At 43.8% G+C, this 27,109-nt stretch overlaps 1 protein-coding gene across 2 annotated transcripts; it reads right to left on the bottom strand.

The window, feature by feature from the left end:
* On the bottom strand, nucleotides 1–26,782 carry LOC137384842 (legumain-like). 2 transcript variants are annotated; one of them, XM_068059402.1, is made up of 5 exons: nucleotides 26,638–26,782; nucleotides 19,895–20,045; nucleotides 19,272–19,442; nucleotides 4,293–4,413; nucleotides 1–2,378 (listed from the first exon to the last, which is right to left on the bottom strand). In XM_068059402.1, the coding sequence occupies exons 2-5, from the start codon at nucleotides 20,018–20,020 to the stop codon at nucleotides 2,353–2,355; spliced, it is 444 nt and encodes a 147-aa protein (XP_067915503.1). In that variant the 5' UTR covers nucleotides 20,021–20,045; nucleotides 26,638–26,782; the 3' UTR covers nucleotides 1–2,352. The 2 variants fall into 2 exon arrangements, with proteins under 2 accessions (XP_067915503.1, XP_067915504.1); XM_068059403.1 differs by having other exon boundaries at nucleotides 4,346–4,413; nucleotides 26,638–26,776.
* Between the last annotated feature and the right edge of the window lie 327 nt (nucleotides 26,783–27,109).

Below are 27,109 nucleotides of genomic sequence, written 5' to 3'. Positions count from 1 at the left end.
TTGGAATGTTTCTCAAGTCATTTAATTTACTTAAAACTAAATTAGTGATAGGAAATAAAGAATTTTGCATTTAGAAAACACCTTTTATGAACTTGGGATGTTCATAAGTGTTTCCCAGCCAACTAATTACTTCTGAGGTGTAGTCACCACAGGGAAATAGTTGCATACAACAAGATCCCATAAACAGTAGATGGGACAAAAGACCAGTTAACCTGTTTTGCTGGTGTTGGTTGAAGAATGAATGTTGACGCGGAAACCCTGCTCCTCTTCAGATATTACCATGAGATTTTACTTTTACCTCAATAGATTTGCAGGCCTCGGGTTTAACATCTCGCCTGTAAGGTGGCACCGTCACCAATATAGCACACCTGCAGTAGTGCTCTGAAGTGTCAGCCTAGATTATATGGTCAAGTCCTAAGCACTCTTTAAAAACTTACAACATTCATATTGTTAACAAGGGAGGTAACAGTGATTAAAGGAGTTTTAAAAAGAGCTCTATGGTCAAGGTCAGATAGATTGGGTTGGTGTACATTGTGGATGTGAAGAATGAGAGCAAATGAGCAACACAGAAACTTTGGTAAAACAGAAGTTTCCAAAACACAGGATATTTTCTACCACAGCATCACAGTATGAGCTCCAGCACAAATTGTACATGTACAACAAGACTCCGGTACTAGTACATAGAGGAACAAGGTTAGGTACAATAGTTAAAGGAGTGCAAAGGAGACATGACATACCTTTCAAAGTTATGAAATGTACCAAAGAGGTGGAAGTAAATAAACAGTTAAACTTGGACAATGAGTGTAGAACTAGAGCATTCAAGTAGACCAGACTGGGCAATGTGGACAGAGTAAAGTAGATTAGACTGGCCAGTTTGAAAATGGTACAGCATTTCTGGGCAACAAGCAAGCTTCAAAATTGCTTTTTAAAAAAAAACAGTTGGTTGATTTGGGACCAACTAACATTTAATTGGAGCTGGGTCAATGTCTGTTGAGAAAGCTGATTGGGGTCGAGAGGTATTAATGGCACTGATTGTTTTAAGTTGCTGAGGAAGGTCAATGAAGGAAATTGATGCTTTCTGTTGTGAGCAAGTTGACAGGTGATGTGGGACAGAAGTCCTTGATAACCCAACCAGACATGGACTCTAGGTGGAATAAGCTTGATGGGCCGAATGGCATTTTCTAATTCTGTTGTGTGATCTGAGGAGTGAGGTGGTGATGTGGACAATCCAATGGGTCCATCACAAGCAAGCAAAGATCAACAGATTTAGGCCTGTTTGAAACAAGTGTTTGATTGACTGAACCAAAATTTAAGAGTACAAAGAGGACCAGTGAAGCTCAGCCAGGCAAAATGTCTACCGCAGTGAAAATTCAAAAGCCAGAGACCCAAATTAAAAATTAGGGAGCCAGATTCATAGAAAGAATCTGTATTTATAGAGAAGAAAAAACAGGCAATACCTGTTCACCCAAAGAATTAATGAGTTACGAAACAAAGGAGCCAATAGAAATGAGTTCAGTAGGAAACTGGATGCATTTTTGGAAAGAGATGGGATCACAGAATGTGGTGAGAAGGTGGCTAACCAAGGTTGAAGTTAATCAAAAAGGGAATGGATATTTGATCCCAATACATTTTTCATATTCCTGAAAATGTTGGCATTTTAAATTGACAATCTTCAAGTAAGTGATTTTGTTAATGTTTTCATTTGTTTGCAAATGGACAATGGAATGATGTCACTCAATGGTGTCATGCTTCCACCATCAAACAGTACACTGCTCTTCTAGTCTCCCAAAGCAAGAGACTCATCACCTATATAAAGATAGTGCCCTAGTAACTGATGATCTTTGTACCTAAAACAGGTGGCCCAGCCAGCTGACTGGTGCATCCGTCAGGTAACCAAGCTGTTTATCTTTGAGACCATCAATACAGGACCTATCCCGTAACCCTCAATGTATAATGGGCATACTCAAGAAGGAAAATGAGTCTTAAATCCATCCTTTGGCATACCTAGTGATCTTGAGTTTGACTTGATTAGGAGTTTTACAATAACCAAGTATGTTATATAACAATTTGCTTGATAAATGCTCAGTAGCATTATATTATCAGTGCAATTAGAGAAGAAAATGTGAGGGTTCTTTGGGGTTTGCTTTTGCATCAAGTGACTTGCTGTTCAGGAGTGATCCCCTGTCCAGTTATTCTGAGTATTGTGGGCTAACCAGCCAAACCAGAGAGAGGAGTTACCAGCTTCGAAAGTTTTGATTCCAGTTGGAAGACACACCAAGCAGAGAGAGGCAGATCCATGCCTCCACTAAATGAAGAGAGGCTTTTCACTTTGTCATTTCTTCAGTTTCTCACTCACTTGGTCGATTGCTTCCTTGATCCTGTTCAAACACAAAATGATTACAATGCAGCTCATGACAACAGAAAGTAAAGAAAACAATTTTCAGAAAGAAGCGACATTCTGCAGAAAATGCTGGAAGTACACAGCAGGTCTGGCAGCATCTGTGGAGACAGAAACAGTTAATGTTTCAGGTCTGTGACTTTTCAAAGGTCACAGACCTGAAATATTAACACTCTTTTTCTCTCTCCACAGATGCTGCCTGACCTGCTGAGTAAATCCAGCATTTTCTGTTTTTATTTCAGATTTCCAGCATCTGCAGTATTTTGCTTTTGACTCATTCTGTAAGCTGGTGAACATTCGAGTGCAAGTAGGGACAAACTTCTTTCACAATTTGAAGGCCCATCCAGTGCAGAGAAATACAAGATTCAGATTAAGGATCCACTGAGCATGCAACTTTCAGAAAGCTTTATTAGAGACTCAACCTGACAAAGTGGAGACTTTTTTTTAAGCAGGTACATTACCTGCTTCTCTATTTTTAGTTTCTCATGTAAGCCATATACACTATATTCTATTGACATCTGGTGACATCACCAATACAATCCACTGACAGGGTCTCCAATTTAGACAGCCCAAAACTGATAAAAGATGCATTGACTACTGAGACAATTGGTCATACCCAATCGCACTGCCCAGGTTTCCCTACTTCAATTTACCTTGAATGTGACGAGGCTGATTTCTTGCGCAAGGCTAAGTTTGGCGTTGGTTCAGACGGGAAGTTGTGTTCTCAGCTTCCAGATGAGTAATCCAGGTTTGTAATAACTGAGGTTATTCGAGTTTCTCATTTTCATTTGACAGGGGTATTATTGCTCTTGCCCTGGGTAACCTGTCTCTAACCTTGTATTTATACAGTGAAGTTTACCGCCATTTATCTAAACAGCCTTAGAACCGTTTAATTACATAAAATTTATATACAGAATATACAGCACAGAAACGGGCCATTTGACCCAGTTATTTATTTATTTTTAGTCTGTGCTGGTGTTGATACTCCACATCACTGGCCTTCCATTCCTCCAGGAAATGAGAAACTGCCTCATCTGAGCTTTTAAGCACATTCTTTGATTCCCTTATCTCGCATGCAATCTATGTAGTTCATTTCTGAAAGCATCTAAGCTATTTGCCACAACCACTGCAAAGGTAACAAGTTCCACATTCTAACCACTCTGAATAAAGAAATTTGTCCTAATTTCCCTACTGGATTTATTAGTAACTATCCTGTATTTATGGTCCTTATTCCACATTTATGCTGCCCAACCCAGACACAATTTTAAAGACCTCTATCAGGTCTCCTCTAAATGTTCACTTTCCTAAAGAAAAAAGCCCCAACCTGTTCAATGTTTTTCTGATGGCCGTAATCTCTCAGTTCTGGCATCAACCTTGTAAATCTTTTTTTTGCGCATTCTCCAGTGCTTCTGTGTCCTTTTTTAGTGGAGACCAGAACTGTATGCAATACCCTAAGTGCGGTCTGACCAGGATCTTCTAAGTTTAATATATCACTACTTTTGTATTCTATACTCCTAAAAATAAATTTGTGCTGTTAGTATTGTTAATTGCTTTGCCACCCTGCGACAGTGTTTTTAATCATTTGTTCACCTTTTATCCCTAGGTCCCATTTCTCTTCTGCCCCACTCAGTTTCTTATTTTCTAAGTGTTTCTGGTTTTCCTACCAAGGTGCATCACATTTATTTATGTTAGTGTTCATTTGCCACTTAAGTGCCCAGTCTGCACGTTCCTAATGTATTCTTGTATTATGTTGCATTCTTCCTTCATACTTATCAAACCTTTCACTAAACATTAGCTTAAAATTAAGGAAACATACTCCCTACCTCACTCATTATTTTGCATAAGGGTTTCTGTTAAACAGCTAAATGACCCCCCACACAACAATTGAATGAACCTCGGGTTTTCTTTACTTTGCCCGAGTACAGGGGTCGTTGGGTGATACTGTACCGTGTCAGTGGGACCTGCTCCTCGCACAGATTGACGAAGGGACTCAGCTGGTGACGAGCATACTCATACTGCAACAATAAAAACACAGATGGAAATTTATTCAGGGTGTCCACACCAATACATGGAAACTCTTCTCTCTACACCAGTTACAACAATGAGATGCTCCAAAATGGTATATGAATTTAGAATTGGAACATTTTTATTTTACTAACTATTCCCATCCACCCCGCCCGCACCCAAAACCGCCCTTATAAAATAGAACATTCCTCAAGCCGAGATTGGGAATTGGAACAATAAACATATAGGCACGATCACACAAATGGGCAGGAAGCAAAGGGCAATAGTTGACTGTGTTTGTGGCTGGCAGGCTGATTCCAGTGGATTCTGCAGGGCTCAGTACTAGGTCCCTTGGTTTTTGTGATATCTATCAATAATCTAGACTTGAATCTAGGGGACATGATTAAGAAGTTTGCAGATGATACAAAAATTGGCTGTGTGGTTGATAGTGGGGAAGAAAGCTTTGGACTGCAGGAATATGCCAACATACTGGTCAGGTGGGAAGAAAAGTGGCAAATGGAATTCAATCCAGAGAAGTGTGAGGTAATGTATTTGGGGAAGGCAAACAAGGCAAGGGAAAAAATGGTAGGTTACTGAGAAGTGTAGAGGAACAGAGGGGCCTTGGAATGCATGTCCACATATCCCTAGAGGTAGCAGGACAGGCAAATAAGTTGGTTAAGGTGGCATATGAGATACTTACATTTCATGCCTTGACTAATAAAGGAAAGAGCAGTGTGGTTGTGCTAGAATTGTATAAAACATTAGTTAGGCCATTGCTAGAAAACTACATACAGTCCTGGTCACCACATTATAGGAAGGATAAGACTGCACCAGAGAGGATACTGCGGAGATATACAAAGATGTTTCTAGGACTGGAGAACTTTAGCAGTGAGAAAAGATTGGATAGGCTGGAGTTGTATTGGGAACAGAAAAGGCTGAAGGAGAGATTTGGTTGAGGCGTATAAAAGTATCAGGGGTTGAGACAGAGTGAATATGAAGGACTTATTTGCCTTCGAGAGAAATCGATAATCAGGTGACATAGATTTAAAGAATTAAAGTTGAGTTGAGGAGAAACTTGTTTACCCAGAGGGTGGTGGAGGGTCTGGAACTCTCTACCTGAAAGGGCGGTAGAGGCAGAAACCCTCATCGCATTTAAAACACACTTGGACATGCGCTTGAAGTGCCTAAACTTATAAGGCTACAGACCAAGAGCTGGAAAGTAGAATTAGGCAGGATAACTCTTTCAGCCAACAAAGGCAAGATGGGCGAATAGTTTACTTCTGTGCCATAAATTTCGATGATTCTATGATGACAGCACTGTGCACAAGTGCCACTATCAATCACAGTGCTTTTGCAACATTTTTTGTTTTTGTTTCAGTTTTGCTTATTTCGAGACTTTGGTTGTTAGTTTTTTTGCCAGATTGTTCTGTTTGGCCTTTCATCTAACAGGTTAAATGTCGGTAGTAATGAACCTTTCTATTTATTTATTTATTTTATTTTATTTTTTATTTTTTTTAAATTTATTTTTTATTTATTTTTATTTTATTTATTTAGAGATACAGCACTGAAACAGGCCCTTTGGCCCACTGAGGCTGTGCCGACCATCAACCACCCATTTATACTAATCCTACACTAAGCCCATATCCCTACCACATCCCCACCTGTCCCTATAATCCCCTACCACCTACCTATACTAGGGCCAATTTACCTATCAAGCTTGTCTTTGGCTGTGGGAGGAATCCGGAGCACCCAGCGAAAACCCACGCAGACACAGGGAGAACTTGCAAACTCCACACAGGCAGTACCGAGAATTGAACCCGGGTCGGTGGAGCTGTGAGGCTGCGGTGCTAACCACTGCGCCACTGTGCCGCCCCTATTACATCCGAGTGCAGAAGTTAGCCTCCTGTTATTTTCAGTATTTTATATTCAATATTTTATATAGTTTTGCATATAGATGAGAAATAGGAGGGGGCCATGGATAAATCCATGGGAACTCCAGAGGTAACAATGTGGGAGTGGGAAGAGAAGCCATTGCAGGTGATTCTCTGGTTATGATTAGATAGATAATAAAACCAAACAAGGGCATGTCACCCAGCTGGACAATGGAAGAGGTTTTAGAGGAGGATGGTGTGGGTAACTGGAGCAAAGGCTGCAGTCAGATCGAAGGATGAGGAAGGATAGTTTGCACTGGAGTGCTGACTTGGGTTGCATTAGAGTGCTGAAGTGTGAGTTTTGTGACTGAGGGTAATTAAGAGTTAGTTGTATCTAAAGTCTAGTCTTTCTTTTAAGTTGCAAATTAACTTAACAGTTGCTGTTTGAGTTGGAGATGGTGAGTTTTAGACCAGCTTTAAACAGAGTTCACTCAGGCTCTGCTTGCAGCTGCACCTTGTTAACTAGATAATTGGCTTAAACCAGTTTTCAGAGGCTAGAGTCAGACAGTATAAAAGTGGGCCATCTTACAATGCTGACTTGGGTTGCATTAGAGGGCTAAAGTGGGAGTTTTGTGACTGAGGGAGTTCGGTGAGGAGGGAGCGAGGAGCTTCTTTCATTTCCTACCTGTCCTCAGCAGAATAGGGACACAGCTAAACACAGGAAAGCAAACAAGTCAGAAGGAATACAGTGGAAGTAAGTTTCAAGGGAGTAAGACCAGGATGGATGGCCTCTACTTTAATGCCAGGAGTATTACAGGTAAAACGGATGAGTTAAGGGCAAGGATTGACTCGTGGAATTGTGATATATTAGCCATCACGGAGACGTGGTTGAGGGAGGGGCAGGATTGGCAGCTCAATATCCCAGGATATAGAATCTTCAGGCGAGACAGAGGAGGGGGCATTGCAATATTAGTTAAGGAGTCAGTTACTGCAGTAAGGAGAGATTATATCTTGGAGGGGGCATCAAACAAAGCTTTATGGGTAGAGTTTAGGAATAAAAAAGGGACAGCTAGGTGTTTATTATAGACCCCCAGATAGTCAGCGGGAAATTGAGGAGCAAATGTGTGTGCAATTCGCAGAGGTGTGTAAAAATAATAGAGTAATTATATTAGGTGATTTCAACTTTCCCAACATTAATTGGGATAGTCATCATGTTAAGTGCTTAGATGGAGTGGTGTTCTTAAAATGTATACAGGAGAACTTTTTAGCTCAATATGTAAAGGATCCAACAAGGGAGGGTGCAGTGCTGGACCTAATTCTGGGGAATGAAGCCGGACAGGTGGTTGATGTGTTGGTGGGGGAGCATTTTGGTGACAGCAACCACAACATGGTACAATTTAAGCTTGCTATGGAGAAAGAAATAGACAAGTTGCAAAAAAAGCTTTTGGATTGGGGGAGAGCGAATTTTAGCAAAATAAGGCAGGATCTGGCCAAGGTAGACTGGAAAGTGTTACCCGTCAGGAAATCTACAGAAGAGCAGTGGGGGGCACTCAAAAAGGAAATGGAGAGGGTACAGGCCCAACATGTTCCCTCTAGGGTAATAGGTAGGAGCAACAAGCCCAGAGAACCATGGATGACCAGAAACATTCAGGGTATGATGAGAAGGAAAAGAGATGCTTTTAGCAAATACAAAGAGAGCAAATCAATGGAAGCATTAGTGGAGTACAGAAAGTGTAGGATGGAGCTTAAGAAAGCAATTAGGAGAGCAAAGAGGGGACATGAGAAAGCTCTGGCTGGTAAAAGTAGGGAAAATCCCAATATATTCTATAAGTATATCAATGGGAAGAGGATATCCAGGGAAAGAGTAGGACCCATTAGGGACCAAGGGGGAAATCTGTGGGTGGAGCCAGAGGACATTTGTAGGGTGTTGACTGAATACTTCACATCTATCTTTACCCAAGAGAATGAGGAAGTAGATATGGAACTCAGAGAGACTGAGGTTCTTGAGCAAATTGTCATAGGGAGTGACAAGGTATTGGAGGTTTTGGCAGGCTTAAAAGTGGACAAATCTCCAGGTCTGGACAATTTGTGTCCCACGATGCTGTGGGAGGCGAGGATGGAGATTGCAGGGGCTCTGGCCCAAAATTTTAATTCCTCTCTGACCACTGGGGAGGTGCCAGAGGACTGGAGAACAGCTAATGTGGTCCCACTATTTAAGAAAGGTTGTAGAGATAAGCCAGGGAACTACAGACCAATGAGTCTCACATCAGTGGTAGGGAAACTATTGGAGAAAATTCTGAAGAAGAGAATCTATCTCCACTTGGAGAGGCAAAATTTGATTAGGAATAGTCAGCATGGCTTTGTCAGAGGGAGGTCATGCCTAACAAATTTGATTGCATTTTTTGAGCATGTGACCAGGTGTGTAGATGAAGGTAGTGCAGTTGATGTAGTTTACATGGATTTCAGCAAAGCCTTTGACAAGGTCCCACATGGGAGACTTATCAAGAAAGCAAATGCACATGGGATACAGGGTAACATGATAAGGTGGATTCAAAATTGGCTTAGCTGTAGGAGAGAGTGATGACAGATGGCTGTTTTAGTGAATGCAAGCCAGTGTCCAGTGGCGTACCACAGGGATCTGTGCTGGGTCCCCTATTGTTTGTCATTTATATAAATGACATAGATGACTATGTGGGGGGTAGGATCAGTAAGTTCGCGGATGACACAAAGATTGGCCGAGTGGTTAACAGTGAGATTGAGTGTCTTGGGTTACAGGAAGATAGATGGGATGGTCAAATGGGCAGAAAAGTGGCAGATGGAATTTAACCCTGAAAAGTGTGAGGTGATACACTTTGGAAGGAGTAATGTGACATGGAAGTATTCAATGAATGGCCTGACACTGGGAAGTTCTGAGGAACAAAGGGACCTTGGCGTGTTTGTCCATAGATCTCTGAAGGCTGAAGGGCAGGTTAATAGGGCGGTGAAAAAAGGCATATGGGACACTTGCCTTTATCAATCGAGGCATAGATTACAGAAGCAGGGAGGTCATGTTGGAGTTGTATAGAACTTTGGTAAGGCCACAGCTGGAGTACTGTGTGCAATTCTGGTCGCCACATTATAGGAAGGATGTGATTGCACTGGAGGGGGTGCAGAGGCGATTCACCAGGATGGTGCCTGGGATGGAACATTTAAGCTATGAAGAGAGGTTGGATAGGCTTGGGTTGTTTTCGCTGGAGCAGAGAAGACTGAGGGGTGACCTGATCGAGGTGTACAGGATTATGAGGGGCATGGACAGGGTGGATAGGGAGCAGCTGTTCCCCTTAGTTGAAGGGTCAGTTACGAGGGGACACAAGTTTAAGGTGAGGGGCAGGAGGTTTAAGGGGGATTTGAGGAAGAACTTTTTTACCCAGAGGGTGGTGACAGTCTGGAATGCACTGCCTGGGAGGGTGGTAGAGGCGGGTTGCCTCACATCCTTTAAAAAGTACCTGGATGAGCATTTGGCACATCACAACATTCAAGGCTATGGGCCAAGTGCTGGCAAATGGGATTAGGTAGACAGGTCAGGTGTCTTTAATGCATCGGTGCAGACTCGATGGGCCGAAGGGCCTCTTCCGCACTGTATTATTCTGTGATCATGGTCACGATCACAAAGAATATCATTTGTGGTTCTGATAAGGGCCAATTCAATACTGTGGTGGGGCTGGTAACCCAACTGGTGGGATTCAAACATGAAAATGAAGGAAAAATGAGCATGGATTTGGGGGGGCAACAACACGTTCATGGATTTTGGAGAGGAAAGGCAGGTTGGAGTTGGGGCTGTAGTTTGCAAGGACAGACGGATCAAGGGTGAGTTTTTTTTTGTAGGGAGGAGTGATGGTTGATTTGAAGGGGTTGGGGGACAGTTAATACCAGCTATTATGGAGCACAGGAAGGGTAGTTGGTTAGTTCACAGTTTGGTCAGAATAGGATCAAGGGAGTGGGAGGTGGGTCTCATGGACAAGACGAGTTCTGTGAAAGCAAGGCAGAAGATGGGATAGAATCTCGAGAAAAGACGCAAGTTCAGGGCTAGGGCAGTGGGGAACACAAGGGGAAGTCTAGCCAGCCATTCTATGAAGAGGGAGGGCAGCAGTAGAGGCAGCTGAATGGATGGTTTCAATCCTTGTGGCAAGAAGTCCACAAGTTCCTTGCACTTGTTGAAGGCAAGGGTGGAGAGGTGGGGTGTGGTTTAAGACCACCATTTGTGGTGGTGAAGAGAAGCAGGAAGTTATTTTGCTTTCTTGGATGATCTTTGAATAATGAGCAGTTTTACCAATGGAGAGCAGGACCCGATTAATGCTTTGTGTTCCAGACAGATCTGGCGATGGCTTATTAAACCAACTGTCTGCCAAAAATGTTCAAATCTGCATTTCTTGGTCTTAAGGGAGCTGAGATGAGGGGTATACTGGGGGGAATGACTAAGGTGAGCAAGAGTAATAGTTTCAATAGGGACAAGGGCATTTAAAGTGGTGGAGAGGGCATGACTTAGCAGATTGGTAGCATCATCTGAAACCCATGCCGAAACCCAGCTCTACCTCACCACCACCTCTTGCGACCCCTTCACGGTCCCTAATGTCAGACTGTTTGTCCACCATCCAGTACTGGATGAGCAGAAATTTATCCCAACTAAATATTGGGAAGATTGAAGCCATCGTCTTTGGTCCCCTGAAACTCCATTCGCTATCCACCAACTCCAACCCTCTTCCTGCTAACTGTTTGAGGCTGAACCAGACTATTCGCAACCTTGGTGTTATATTGGCCCTGAAATGAGTTACCAACCACACATCCGTACCATCATTAAAACTGCCTCTTTCCACCTCCATAACATTGTCCCACTCCGTCCCTGCCTCAGCTCATCTGCTGAAACCCTCATCCATGTCTTTGTCACCTCTAGACTTGACTATTCCAATGGACTCCTAGTCGGCCTTCATATTCTACCTTCTGTACTCGGAACAGAAATAATCAACTATAACAGTACAATCATGAAAATTTATTTCTAATGTTTGAAACTTACTCCCCATAAAGAAGATGGAAGTGGGTTTATAACATTGTTATGTTTCACCCCAATAACTTAAAGATGATTCTTTATGGCACCCCCACCGCCCCCCCCCCCAACCAATGGTTCAAGGTAAATGGCATGAACAGAGTACAGACCAGGATAGTCCCACAATCAATCCCATTCTATGTTAAGCCAACTGATCTTAGCCAGAGTTAGAGAAGGAGGAAATCAACTAGAGATCACCCTTCTAATCTTTGTTCAATGACCCTGTTTGGAAAATGGATGTTGGATGAGCCAACGGTCAGTAATAGTTATATTGCCTTATAGATGCATTAAAAAGGAATTTATTATGGTATAGAACCAGTTTATACCCCTAAGAGGCAAGTGCTGTACTGGCCAAAAGTGGCCATGAATGACTAGAGGTAGGAAACAACATAAAACTAAAAGAAAAACTGGTCCTGTTACCATTGATGTCATTCCTAGCTCGCCTACTGAAGGTGTGGATTTTTGCTGGGAAATGACTGGGGATAAGGTATTGGTGTCTCCGGTGGTTTCGGGGAAGCTAGCTGAAGCTGCAGAAACTGAGGTTTTGCAGGAAGAATTTCCCAGACTATTCCCAGATTAAGCTCTGACTAGGTCCCAGATTCATAGGGTTAAACAAGATGAGACGGATTCAGTTGTTATGGAGGACAATTCAGATATTTGGTTGGCTGAAACCTTTTTCAAGGATTTGGATGGAGATGTTGGTGGTAAAGGCTCTAATGGTGAATTGTTTAGCAGATCTTCCTTGGTTGAGGAACATCAGGCAGACCCTGATTTGAGGAGCTTGTCTCAGATGGTGTATTCTGAGGCAGAGGCTGAAAAGGTCCCAGAGTGTTATTACATCAAAAATGACATTTTGATGAGGAAGTGGAGATCTCCCCAGAGGCCCGCTGATGAGGATAGGCGAGAGTCCATCAAATTGTCGTCCCTCCTTGCTCTTGCCGTGAAATTGAGAATTGCCCATGAGAGTCCAGTTGCGAGTCATTTGGGCATTGGAAGACTCAGGCTAGGGTAATGGCACACTTTTACTGGCTGAAGGTGCATAAGGATGTGGTTGACTTTTGTAAGACATGTCAGATGGTTGGGAAGCTACAGCCTTTAATTAAGCCAGCCCATTAATACTGTTTCCTGCATTTGATGAACAATTTAGCAGGGTTCTTGTGGATTGTGTTGGACCCTTGCCTAAGACTAAGTCATAGGTATCTCATGACTATTGTGGATTTGTCCACTTGATTGCCTGAGGCAGCACCATTGAAGATCACAGCGAAAGTTGTGATTGAGAAGTTTGTCCAGTTTTTCATTAGGCATGGGTTGCAAAGAGAAGTTCAGTCTGATCAGGGGTCAAGTTTCATGTCGGGTGTATTTCAGGAAGTCATGTGTAATTCATGAGTGAAGCAGCTCAAGTTGCCTGCCTATCGCCTTCCATTCCAAGGTGCTTTGGAGTGGTATCACCAAACCCTAAAGAGTATGATTAGGACCTATTGTCTTGTCTATCCCCAGGACTGGGATAGAGGGATATCATTGTTATTCACAATTAGGGACACACTAAATGAGTCTACTGGTTTCAATGTGTCAAAGTTCTGAGAAAGACCCTCAAAAGCATGTGCAGTCACCAGAGAAGATCTCTAGGCTTCTCAGCAGGTGATGAAAGCATATGCAGATAGAACAGCTAAGGCATGTAGTTTTCAACCCAAGGATAAGGTCTTGTTGCCTTTGCCTGGTGAACCATTGGAAGTTGTTTAGTGAATCCTACTGTATCAAAAGGAAACTCAGTGATTTAAACTATGCAGTTAGTAGCCCAGACAGACAAAAGAGTTAAAGGGTGTGTCATGTGAGTATGCTGAAGAGGTACTATGACCATGAGTATAGTCAGCCAGTAGGTGTAGTGCAGGTGGTACAGAATGCAGACACTGGCACATGTGAAGAACCAGATGATGAGTCAGACTGAGAATTCTCATGTTGAGGCTCCTGGGGTGAAGCTGGTGAATGCAGAGGTGTTGAGCATCTGGATGAGGTGCTACATCTATCTAAGCAACAGAGGAAAGACATAACTGACCTATTGAGGGAACATAAGCCTGTAAGTGCAAATAAGCCAGGTCATACTTCTCTGGCTATTCATAACTTTGATGCAGGGGAAGCTAAACCAATTAAAGAAAATCCCTACAGACTCAATCCCAGTAAATTGGCCAAAGTCAGGGAGGAGGTTCAATAAATGTTAAATAATGATATGATTGAACCCAATCAAAGTAGTTGGAGTTCTCCGGTCATTCTGGCACTGAACAAAGAAAATTACAGCACAGGAACAGGCCCTTCGGCCCTCCAAGCCTGCGCCGATCCAGATCCTCTATCTAAACATGTCGCCTATTTTCTAAGGGTCTGTATCTCTTTGCTTCCTGCCCATTCATGTATCTGTCTAGATACATCTTAAAAGACGCTATCGTGCCCGCCTCTACCACCTCCGCTGGCAACGCGTTCCAGGCACCCACCACCCTCTGCGTAAAGAAATTTCCACGCATATCCCCCCTAAACTTTTCCCCTCTCACTTTGAACTCGTGACCCCTAGTAATTGAATCCCCCACTCTGGGGGAAAAAGCTTCTTGCTATCCAACCTGTTTATACCTCTCATGATTTTGTACACCTCAATCAGGTCCCCCCTCAACCTCCATCTTTCTAATGAAAATAATCCTAATCTACTCAACCTCTCTTCATAGCTAGCGCCCTCCATACCAGGCAACATCCTGGTGAACCTCCTCTGCACCCTCTCCAAAGCATCCACATCCTTTTGGTAATGTGGCGACCAGAACTGCACGCAGTATTCCAAATGTGGCCGAACCAAAGTCCTATACAACTGTAACATGACCTGCCAACTCTTGTACTCAATACCCCGTCCGATGAAGGAAAGCATGCCGTATGCCTTCTTGACCACTCTATTGACCTGCGTTACCACCTTCAGGGAACAATGGACCTGAACACCCAAATCTCTCTGTACATCAATTTTCCCCAGGACTTTTCCATTTACTGTATAGTTCACTCTTGAATTGGATCTTCCAAAATTCATCACCTCGCATTTGCCCTGATTGAACTCCATCTGCCATTTCTCTGCCCAACTCTCCAATCTATTTATATTCTGCTGTATTCTCTGACAGTCCCCTTTACTATCTGCTACTCCACCAATCTTAGTGTCGTCTGCAAACTTGCTAATCAGACCACCTATACTTTCCTCCAAATCATTTATGTATATCACAAACAACAGTGGTCCCAGCACGGATCCCTGTGGAACACCACTGGTCACACGTCTCCATTTTGAGAAACTCCCTTCCACTGCTACTCTCTGTCTCCTGTTGCCCAGCCAGTTCTTTATCCATCTAGCTAGTACACCCTGGACCCCATGCGACTTCACTTTCTCCATCAGCCTACCATGGGGAACCTTATTAAACGCCTTACTGAAGTCCATGTATATGACATCTACAGCCCTTCCCTCATCAATCAACTTTGTCACTTCATCAAAGAATTTGAGGAAACCATATGATTCTCAAAAATGCTGCACTGATTATCTAAAGGTTAATGTAGTAACTAAGACTGACTCCTATCCAATCCCAAGGCTCGAGGACTGTATGGATAGGGTGGGGAACCTGGCCCTTGTTAGCAAGATTTATTTGCTTAAGGGATATTGGCAAGTCCTCTTGACTGACCAAGCCAAAGAAAGTTTTGCTTTTGTGACACCAGATGGTCTGTTCCAATGTAAAGTCATGCCATTTGGTATGCAAATACACTGGCTACATTTCAAACATTAACCAATCCAGCGATTGCTGGGTTGAATAATTGTGTTGTGTACATCAATGACCTTTTGGTGTACAGCAACACTTGGTGTGATCATGTCAGACATTTAAGAACTCTATTTGACAGGTTGGCCAACGCTCACCTTGTCATAAACCTGGAAAAGAGCAGGTTTGTCAAGGCCAAGGTCACTTATTTAGGACATATTGTGGATCAAGGTCAAGTGTTGCCATGAGATGCCAAGGTTCAGGTGATAGACTTTCCTGTACCCAAGACAAAACAAGAAGTGTTATGATTTCTGGGTATGTGTGGGTTCTACAGGAAATCTGTCCCTAATTTCAGCACAGTAATTACCCCATTGACAAATTTGTTAAAGAAAAATGTGAAGTTTGAAAGTCAGAGTCATGCCAAATGCATTTGAGAAGTCATAGAGTCGTACAGCATAGAAACAGGCCCTTCGGCCCAACACATCCATGCCGGCCATAATGCCTATCTATACTAATCCCACCTGCCTGCATTAATTCCATCTCCCTCTATGCCTTGCTCATTCAAGTACCTGTCCAGATGTCTCTTAAATGTTGCTACTGTTCCTGCCTCCGCCACCTCCTCAGGCAGCTCATTCCAGATACCCACTATTCTTTGTGTGAAAAATTTTCCCCTTTGATCCCCTTTAAACCTCCTCCCTCTCACCTTAAATCTATACCCTCTAGTTTTAGTCACCCCTACCATGGGAAACAGACTCTGGCTATCTACCCTATCTATGCCTCTCATAATTTTATATACCGCTGTCATGTCCCCTCCCAGCCTCCTTCGCTCCAGGGAAAACAGACCCAGCCTATCCAATCTCTTTATAACGCAAGCCCTCCAAACCAGGCAACATCCTTGTGAATCTTTTCTGCACCCTCTCTAGCTTAATCGCATCTTTCCTGTAGTGCGGCGACCTAAACTGCACACAGTACTTCAAATGCGGCCTAACCAACGTCATGTACAACTGTAACATGACGTCCCAACTCTTGTACTCAATGCCTCGGCCGATGAAGGCAAGCATGCCATATGCCTTCTTCACAACCCTGCCTACCTGTGTTGCCACTTTCAGGGAACTATGTACTTGCAACCCAAGGTCTCTCTGCTCAACAAGACTCCCCAGGGCCCTGCAATTCACTGTATATGTCCTGCCCTGGTTTAACTTCCCAAAATGCATCACTTCACACTTGTCTGCATTAAATTCCATTTGCCAATCCCTTGTCCACTTTCCCAGTTGATCTATATCCTGTTGTAACTTTAGACAACCTTCTTCACTGTCCACTATACCACCAATTTTGGTGTCATCTGCAAACTTACTAATCATGCCCCCTACATTCACATCCAAGTCATTAATATATATGACAAACAACAGAGGGCCCAGCACCAATCCCTGTGGCACACCACTGGTCACCGGCCTCCAATCTGAAAAACAGCCCTCCACTACCACCCTCTGCCTCCTATCACCAAGACAATTTTGTATCCAATTTGCTAGCTCACCCTGGATCCCATGTGTTCAAACCTTCTGGACCAGCCTACCATGCGGGACCTTGTCAAAGGCCTTGCTAAAGTCCATGTAGACAACGTCCATCGCCCTGCGCTCGTCAATCCTCTTGGTCACCTCCTCGAAAAACTCAATCAAATTCATGAGACATGATTTCCCACACACAAAGCCATGCTGACTATCCCTAATCAGACCTTGCCTTTCCAAATGCATATAAATCCTGTCTCTCAGAATCCCTTCCAATAAGTTTCCCACCACTGATGTAAGGCTCACCGGCCTGTAGTTCCCTGGCTTATCCCTGCTGCTCTTCTTAAATAAAGGCACAACATTAGCTATCCTCCAGTCTTCCGGTACCTCACCCGTGGCTAACGATGATACAAAAATCTCTGCCAGGGCCCCAGCAATCTCCTCCCTTGCTTCCCATAGCATCCTAGGATACACCTGGTCAGGCCCTGGGGAATTATCCACTTTAATGCGCGTCAACACCTCCTCCCTTGTAAAGTTGATATGCTCCAGGATATCGCTGTTCCTTCCCTTGAACTCACTAGCTTCCATGACCTTCTCCATGGTAAAAACTGACGAGAAGTTAAAAGCCATTTTGATAAAGGAGCCAGTTCTTGCTGCCCCACATTTTAGTAAGCCATTCAAGGTGGCCATCAATGCCAGTGATGTAGGAGTAGGGGGTGCATGTTTCAAGATGATGCTGGTATAGAACGGACCGTTTGCTTATTTAAGCTTCCTAGAGAAGTAGCTAAGAAAGTACTCAACCATTTTGAAAGAAGCTTTAAATCGTGTACTGGCTCTACAACAGTTTGAGGTATATGTACCCAATAGTCAGGGGGAAATAGTAGTTTACACTGACCACAACCCACTTATGTTTCTAGAAAAGTTCAGAACAAAGAACCTGTTGTGTTGGAGTTTGAGGTTACAGTCAGTTACACTAAAAAATGTGCGTGCTGCAGGGAAAAAGAATGGAAATTGCTGATGCTCTGTACAGAGTTTAAAGTGTAAGACAGAAGGAAGGCTCTGATTTATGATTTTTATGATGTTTGAATCTTACTAAACCTAATTGTCACATTTACTTGATTTTGTTATTGGTTAAGCCCTTATGATTTTATGAATAAGATATGTATAATTGTGGAATACCACAGTAAAGTTTTCTTTTTTCGAAGGCGGTGGGGGGGGGGGGCGTGGGGATGTGGGGGTGGAAGTGTGATGGAACCTGCAGTTTTTGGGACATGTGTGAGCAGTTGTCTGAACAGATGACTTGTTGAATGTTCTGTTGGGTGCACAGACCCTGGTTTCAAAGCTTGTATTTTATTTTGAGATAGACCCTAACTGAAAGGGAAACTAAAACTTCAGATCTCTGGGGAAATAGAAACTGGTTGGAATCAGATTAAAAGACAGCCAGATCAGACAGAGGTGGAGTGCAGGCAGGCTGAAGAAAGTGAAGGCTAGATCCAGGAATTGCTGCTATTTCTGTTAAGGTAATACTGGTGGATCCACACCATCAAGACCGTCGTGAGCAGAGTGGAGGTGGTTCTAGAGAAGTGTGCTGTTTTGGTGAAGACCATGGAGTTCGGGTTGAAGGGGAACTGCTGTCTGATGAGAGTCGGTGGCTACATCTTGGAAGAAAAGAGCCGGAGATCTCCCTGAGGAAGTTCAAAGCTTTGAAGGACTGTGTGACTGTAATCTGTGCCTATATGTTGAGTGGACCTCTGAGTAAATCTGTGTGATCTGTCTTTGTATCTGATAGTTAAGGTGTAATTTGTAATATATACCATAATGACAGCTGGACTCCAAGGGTTAAATTTTGAGGAGCGATTAAACAAACTGAGGTTGCATTGACTGGAATTTAGAAGGTTGAGGAGTGATTTGATTGAAATTTTCAAGATATTAAGGGGGGCACAGTGGCGCAGTGGTTAGCACCGCAGCCTCACAGCTCCAGCGACCCGGGTTCAATTCTGGGTACTGCCTGTGTGGAGTTTGCAAGTTCTCCCTGTGTCTGCGTGGGTTTCCTCCGGGTGCTCCGGTTTCCTCCCACATGCCAAAGACTTGCAGGTTGATAGGTTAATTGGCCATTATAAATTGCCCCTAGTATAGGTAGGTGGTAGGGAAATATAGGGACAGGTGGGGATGTGGTAGTAATGTGGGATTAGTGTAGGATTAGTATAAATGGGTGATTGATGGTCGGCACAGACTCGGTGGGCCGAAGGGCCTGTTTCAGTGCTGTATCTCTAAACTAAACTAAAAATTGAGGGGAGCAGATGGGTAGATAGAGGAAAAGCTATATCCACTGGTTGGGGAATATAGCACTGGGGGTATGGTCTAAAAATTAGAGGTGGACCTTTCAGGAATGACAAAAACTTCCATACACAAAGGATGGTAGACGTTTGGAACTTTCTGCCACAAATGACCATTGTTAATTTTAACTGAGCTTGATAGATATTTGTTAACTGAATCTATTCAGGGATAAGGGGCAAAGTTGGGCATATGGAGTTAGGTCAGAGATCAGTCATGATCTCATTGAATGGTGTAACAGGCTTGAAGGGCTAAATGGCCTCCTCATGTTCCCATGTTCTGCTGATCCATCAATAAATGCCAGTGCCACAGACGTACCTCCTGCTTGTGCCAGTCAAAGCACTGAACCTGGAAATACTCCACTGCAGTGTGATAGTTTTCCCGCTCTGTGAGACGCTGCTTCAAGGTGAGCACACGTTCGGCCTGTTCCTCAGAGCCTGTAGCCAGTCTGACAATCTGTTGCACCGACTGCCGGATCAGCTCTCTTGTCTGCAACATAATGGATCTGTTAGTTACACCCAATCACCCGGAAAGGACCAATGTGTGAGATTGCACCATTTTACTCCCCTCCCCTGGCAACAGTGGAAAATTCCTTGGGGATGAGGGGGCTGTTTGATGGCAGCACTCCTGTCATCTGCTCAATTCCATGTACCATAAGGTGATTTGGCAAACTGTCAGCCTCCCAACAGCTCCCCGACCGGCTGGCAAACCGCCAGCCCCATCACTGGCCGATCATCGCTCCTTAAAAAAATTTTTTTATTTAGAGATACAGCACTGAAACAGGCCCTTCGGCCCACCGAGAATGTGCCGACCAACAAACACCCATTTATACTAACCCTACAGTAATCCCATATTCCCTACCACCTACCTACACTAATTATCAGTCACTGGTTGTGAGGAAACATACTGGGTGGAGGGGATTCTACCCCATATTCAGTTACCTCAAGGAGCTGGTCCAGGTCTTTCTGAAGCTTTGCTGTCTCCTCAGGGTCCTTAGCAGCTTTGATCCGATTCTGAAGGATGGCAACAGGTATATCGCACTGTGCCACAGGATCCATTCCAGCCATCGTCACGCTGGATCTCCACTAGTGCCTGTGAGAAGAACCATCACAAGATGACCCTGAGCTTCTACATGATGAAATAATGCTCTCCAGCCCCAAGAGACAGGCAGAGAGCCTGTGCAACAGTACATTGCCATAGCACAGGGTGGGCTTCCTGCCAGGATACTAAACACAGACATTCTGATCAGAAGTGGCTCAAGCAGCAACAGCTGAGGGGTGAATTTCAATCCTTTATCATGAGCAACGTCCCATTTAAATGCTAGTTATTGTGTGCGGCACCTTAATTTTATTGTGCGTCACGCATGTGTGGTATTTAACACAGAACAAGGCCCACACGGTATCTTCCATGCTGCTGTGCAGCCACACATGCATGCCGCGTAGCGGAAACATTGATCATGTGCATTTATATAGTGCCTTTCACAACCTCAGGATATTCAAAGTGCTTTACAGCCAATGAAGTACTTTCTAAAGTGTAGTGACTGTTATAAAAGCAGGAAAGCCAACAGCCAATTTACACACAGATAATCACCAGATGTCTGTTTTGTTGATTTCCAGCATCTGCAGTATTTTGCTTTTATTGTAGTGTATAATTCACTGCCACTTCAGGTTTACAAGTATCTCCTGAGAAATACAACGTTCCTCGGACTGCCGTTCTCACCACATCCTGAGATCCACACTCAGTGCCATGCACCACCACATGTACACACTGTACCTCTCTCTGCAGAAGCACCCCCTCACCTTATCTCAAAGATGTTCGACTCCGCAGTTTCATTTCAGCCTTCGTCTTGTCCGACGCATTAACAAAAAACTTTTTCTTCTTCCTTTTCAGGTGTTAAATAATGCAAACTACAGCAGCTAATGGGGACTAATGCCCCTCCAGATCCTTCTTCCCCTTCACTTCTCTCTGACCCCTTGACGTGTATTCCCACCTCAATGAATTTCGCACTCGGCATGACATTGAGCTCTTCTTCCATCGCCTTCCCCTCCGTGCTCACTTCTTTCACCAGGAGTCTTCCCCCTGACCAACAGACCCACTTACCCACCTCCAGCATTCTCCCTCCACCTGGACCCCTCCCTCTGGCCGATTACCCATTCTTGATCTTTTCATTGAGAACTGACTGTGAGACATCAGCCGTCTCAATTTCTCTGCTCCCGTCACTCACTCTAACCTGTCTCCCTCTGAACTTGTTGCACTCCGTTCTCTCAGGTCTAACCCTGACATTGTGAGCAAACCTGCTGATGAAGGTGGTGCTGTTTGGTGTACTGACCTCTACCTTGCAGAGGCTCAGCACCAACTCTCAGACACTTCTTCCTACCTCCTCCGGACATCAAACGACAGTCCTGTGGACTATCACTGACCTCATCTCCTCTGGAGATCTTCCCTCTACAGCTTCCAACCTCATAGTCCCGCAACCCTGAGCAGTCGCTTCTACCTCCTTCCTAAAATCTACAAACAGGATTGTCCTGGCAGACCCACCATTTCAGCCTGTTCCTGCTCCACTGAACTTATTTATTTTCTTTTTTTCTCCCTTGGTCCAGTCTCCTCCTACCTACATCTATGACTCTTCTGATGTCCTACGTCATTTTGACAATTTCCAGTTTCTTGCACCTAATTGCCTCCTCTTCACTATGGACATCCAATCTCTCTACACTTCCATGCCCCACCAGGATGGTTTGAGAGCTCTCCGCTTCCTCCTTCAACAGCGACCCAACCAGTCCCCATCCACCACCACCCTCCTCCACCTGGCTGACCTTGTTCTCACATTGAACAACTTCTCGTTCAACTCCACTCACTTCCTTCAAATAAAAGGTGTTGCTATGGGTACTAGCTTTTTATATCTGTTTGGTGATGATGGCTAAGGGGTAAATATTGGCCAGTACACAGTGTTAACTCCTCTACTACTCTTCAAAATTGTGCCCTGGAATCTCGCCTGAGGGGACAGATGAGTTTTTGGTTTAAGATCTCATCTGAAAGGTGGCACCTCTGACAGTGTAGCATTCCCTCAGTGCTACACTGGGAATGTCTGCCTGCATTTCTTTGCTTAAGTCTCTGGAATGGGACTTGAACCCACTAACTGCTGGCTGAGACATTAATTTCATGAAGGACCCTTACAGGTAGCAGAGAGGGAACAGTTTCCATCCCTTTGTTCTCTTGGCTCAGTGGTAGCACCTCCTGACTCAGAGGTGAATGCACTACCCACTGAACCATGGCTGACATCTCATCACAGGCAAACACCACTAGTGACCAGTAGGGTGTATTTCATGACTTGGACAAGAGTATCCAAACATTGTGTGTTCATCACAGAGCCATCAGAGAGCAATTAGTAATAGAGTCTTTTGCAGATTTTTCTCCAAGCTCAAAGACAGAGACCAATTCTAGCTTCCTTACTACTATCCTAGCTGAGGCCAGTTAACCCAGTACAGACTGAATGGAATTTGGGAACTTAGTTAAGTTGCATATATCAATCAGCTGCTGTGCGGCGTACAGAATCCATTACTTTTCCACTTCTGCGATTCTTTCATCTCATGTGTGAAATTAGAGTCAGAGAACAATATAAAATAATTGCACATCTTCTATCATGGCAATCTTCGATATTTTCAAAGTGGAAATGATTATTGAAACAATGTAGAGGGACTGGCTATGATAAGGATTAATCAAATGGCCCTCACCTCTAGTTTCCAGGTTTGATTGAGTCCAGATCAATAAATAACAAACTTGCATTTATGTAGCTCTCATCACTCCTCTCGGGAACTCCCAAACAACTTCATAAACAATGACCCATTTTCAAGTGTAGTTGTTGTTATTTGACAGAATCTAGTAACCAATTTTCACTCAGCAAGGTCTCACAAACATCAAATGAGACCAGCGTTCTGATGAAAGATCACTGATCTGAAACGTGAACTCTGCTTCTCTCTCCACAGATGCTGCCAGATCTGCTGAGTATTTCCAGCATTTTATGTTTTTATTTCAGATTTCCAGCATCCGCAGTATTTTGCCTTTATTTAAATGAGACCAATGCCTGGATAATCTAGTTTTGATGTTTGAAGGATGAACATTGGTCAGGCCACTGGGAAAAATACCCTGCTCGTCTTCAAATAGTTCAATGTGATCTTGTACATTCACCTGAATAGGCAAACGGAGCCTCAGTTTAACGTCTCACCTGAAAGAGATACTGCACACCCTCACTACTGCATGACACTACAGCCCAGATTAGGCACTCCATTCCCTGGAGTTCCCAAACCCGTAATCCCTGAATCAGAGTAAAGAATGCTACGGTTGAGCCAAGCTGACAAAGGGATGGAGACTCTAATCTCCCTGCTACTTGTGAGAGTCCTACATGAAATTAATTTGCAGCATCCACCAGCGGTTATTGGGCCACAGTCAGGAAACGGTCAACAACCCGGGTCTAAATTCACCTCAAAAATGGCTGATGAGATAGAAACATTTAGTCAAGTTCAATGCAGGTACTTTCAAGACAAGAGATTCTGGCATGAAGACTGAACCGATAACTCCCAGGTGGAGGGGTCTGTCCGCAGATGGGATTCCCATGGTTCATAATTTATTCTGTTTATGCCACATAATAATAATTAATCTGGTAAAGGATTTGTCAAGAAGTAACATGGATGCATTGGAGGATTATTCAGTGCTTCTCTCTCCTCCAACCACAGTACATTCCTTCAGCAGAAACAAAGACTTGCAGGTTGATAGGTTAATTGGCCATTATAAATTGCCCCTAGTGTAGGTAGGTGGTAGGGAAATATAGGAACAGGTGGGGATGTGGTAGGAATATGGGATTAGTGTAGGATGAGTATAAATGGGTGGTTGATGGTCGGCACAGACTCGGTGGGCCGAAGGGCCTGTTTCAGTGCTGTATCTCTAAACTAAACTAAACAGAACAGACAAGGACGTCAACACCTCCATGGATTCCACCAATGACTGAAACAGGAGCCCACTTGCAGGGTCAGGAAGTGAGACTGGAAAACAGCTTCTTAAAAAGAAGCTAACACAGATATTGAATTCTGACTGATAGGGGAAACGGGGGGTTGGGAAATCCTGATTGTGAGACAAATATTCTGGCTGGTGGCCAGAGAAAGTAAAGCAAAATTGAAAGTTTTAACATTTGCAGAACGGAACTGCACATTGCCTAAAAGAAGTTCAAAATTCATCTCCCTACCGGAAGAGAGAATATGTGACAATCATATGACATGACAGAATCTCACGTGCCTAACAAACTGCAACATCGAGGCCATCAACATTTTTGTCACTTCAAAATGTTTTCCACTTGACAGGCAGCGCTATCCAAATTCTGCCTCTAGAGGGAGAACGCAATCCATGATTCCTCTGTCCTCTCCTTTTGAAAATGGAAACCTACGACATTCCTTTAGGAGTGTTGTCATTAGGGTTCACCGTATTTATTAACGACTTAAAATGATGGGATTGAAAGCCACATATCCAAATGCGATGACACTAAAATAGGCAACATTGTAATTTTATGCTTCCTTCCACACTGCTTACAAAGAAATATCGATAGATGGTGAACAGGCAAAGCTGTAGCAAATGGGTTTCAATGTAGGCAAATATGAGGTCATCCACTTTGGACCACAAAAGGATAGAACAGGATTCTTTCTAAATGGTGAAAAGATAGAAAAAGTGGAAGTCATCCAGAGACTTGAGGGTCCAGGTACATAGATCATTAAAATGTCATGAACAGGTACAGAAAATAATCAAAAAGGCGAATGGAATGCTGGGCTTTATATTGAGGGGACTAGAATACAAGAGGATAGAAGTCATACTTCATCTATATCAGGGTTGTCCAACCTTTTCGGGCAGAGGGCCACGTTATGATTTTTGCTCGGCCCGGGGTCCGGTGAGAAAATTTCAAAAGATAAAGGCATTAAAAATTTATCTTCCTAATAAAAACAACAAATGTGCATTTTTGTGAAAAAGCTTTAAATGAGAAGACTAATTTATTGACTAATGTTCTCGTCACAAGATTAGAAAGAGATTTAGTGACAAAGCCGGCATTGTTTTTGCTTGCATAAGTAGTCAATTTCAATGCAGAGTATTCTGGATAGATTTCCATCTGTCAGGAGAAACCTTGATCTCTCTTTCCCCCCCCTCTCCCTGTGCTCTGCCTGTGTGTGTGCCTCTGTTTCTCTTACACACTCTCTCTCCCATTTCTAGGACTATGGGACAAAGATTGAAAGTTTTGGGCAAAGGTTGCAGGGGGAATATGAGGAAGCACTTTTTTACACAGCCGGTGGCAATGATATAGAACCCACTGCCCATAGGGTGTTGGAAGTGGAGACGATCAATGACGTCAAGAGGAAGTTGGATGGCCACTGAGAGAAAGAGACTTGCAGGACTACAGGGATCGAGTCAGGGAGTGGGACTAACTGCATAGCTCTATGGAGAACTAGCCTCCTCTGTACCATAAGTAAATGACTATGACTCTCTCTCTCTCTCCCCTCCCCACTCTCTGTCTCTCGCTCCACCTTCCCTCTCATATTCCCTGTTCTGTATTTCCCACTCCCTGCAACAGCCATTCGCACAATTGGATACTTACCATGCCTGTATTATTTAAGTTGGGGCAAATGGAGGTGGGAACCTGCCCAGTGTGCAGGATACAGGACATTTACTGAATCGCACGAAAGCAGCAGGAGTGGCCGATCCGCGTTCCACCAATCAGCACTAATGCTAACTGGGCAGTCCCCGTCTTTCAAAAGGAGTGACCAATCACAGACAGAGGCCCCTCTGCCTGTCAGACAGGTCCCATCTATATACTCCACCTGACGTACATGGGAGTCGTCAATCAGAGCTGAGCCACAGGCAGATTGGAGGGCTGGATTCTGATCTGTGGGCCCTTTGTTGGACAACCCTGAGCTATGCAAGGCCCTAGTTAGACCACACCTGGACTACTGTCTGGGTACCACATTTTAGGAAGGATATATTGGCCTTGGAGGGAGTGGAGCATAAATTTACCAGATAATACCTGGACTCCAAGAGTTAAATGACAAGGAGAGATTACACAAACTAGGGTTGTATTCCCTGGAATTCAGAAGGTTAAGGGGTGATTTGATTGAAGATTTCAAGATATAAGGGGAACTGATAGAGAGAAACTATCTACCCTATTTTCTCTGGTTGGGGAGTCTAGGACTATGGGGCATATAGTCTAAAAAATAGAGCCAGACCTTTCAGGAGTGAAATTGGAAACACCTCTACACATGGTGGTAGACGTTTGGAACTCTCTTCCACAACTGAAATTGATGCTATTTCATTTGTAAATCTTATATCTAAGATTGATAGATTTTTGTTAACCAAAGACATTAAGGGGCATGCAGCAAATGTAGGTATATGGAGTTAGGGCACAGATCAGCCATAATCTTATTGAATGACGGAACAAGCTGGACGGGGGTGAATGGGCTCCTCCTGTTCCTATGTTGTGGTGTAGAGTTCCATATTCCGCCTCACCAACCCTCAGTGTAAAGACTATTGTTTCAACTCAACATCATCTTAACCTCATATCTTCACTTTTATCGCTTTATAAATGATCTACTTTCAACTTCTTGTAACTTTATAAATTCACACAAACAGAAGGGATAAAAATCCTGGTTAAACTCACTGTGTGCAAAGGAAGCGCCTCTGCTCCGTGCGACCACTCCCTACCGGATCCGAGCTGCACTGCTCCCGGCTCAACAGCCACTCCCTGCTGGGTTTGGTTCCGGGCTGCGTTGCTGCCGGCTCAGGGGCCTCTGAGTGACAATTGGAACCTCATCCCCACAATGCACCGCGTACAAGGCGGTGATAGACCGCTTTCTCGTGACGTCAAATGGGCGGAGTAAAGCCGCCATGATTCCATCAACTGACAGCGCCGCAAATGCAATAAACAACTTGCATTCAACATTTTCAAAGTCCAAGGACTGAGTTTATGATCGATCAGGGGGATATGGAATCCAAACACATTGAATTTAATGGGTTCCGAAGAAGGGTCACTGACCCGAAACGTTAACTCTGCTTCTCTTTCCACAGATGCTGCCAGACCTGCTGAGTGGTTCCAGCATTTCTTGTTTTTATTTCAGATTTCCATCATCCAC

The sequence above is a fragment of the Heterodontus francisci genome, chromosome 27 (genome assembly GCF_036365525.1).
Source record: "Heterodontus francisci isolate sHetFra1 chromosome 27, sHetFra1.hap1, whole genome shotgun sequence".
NCBI classification, from domain to species: Eukaryota; Metazoa; Chordata; class Chondrichthyes; order Heterodontiformes; family Heterodontidae; genus Heterodontus; species Heterodontus francisci.
Note: the sequence above shows the minus strand (reverse complement) of the source record. Positions and strands in the feature narration are given on the sequence as shown.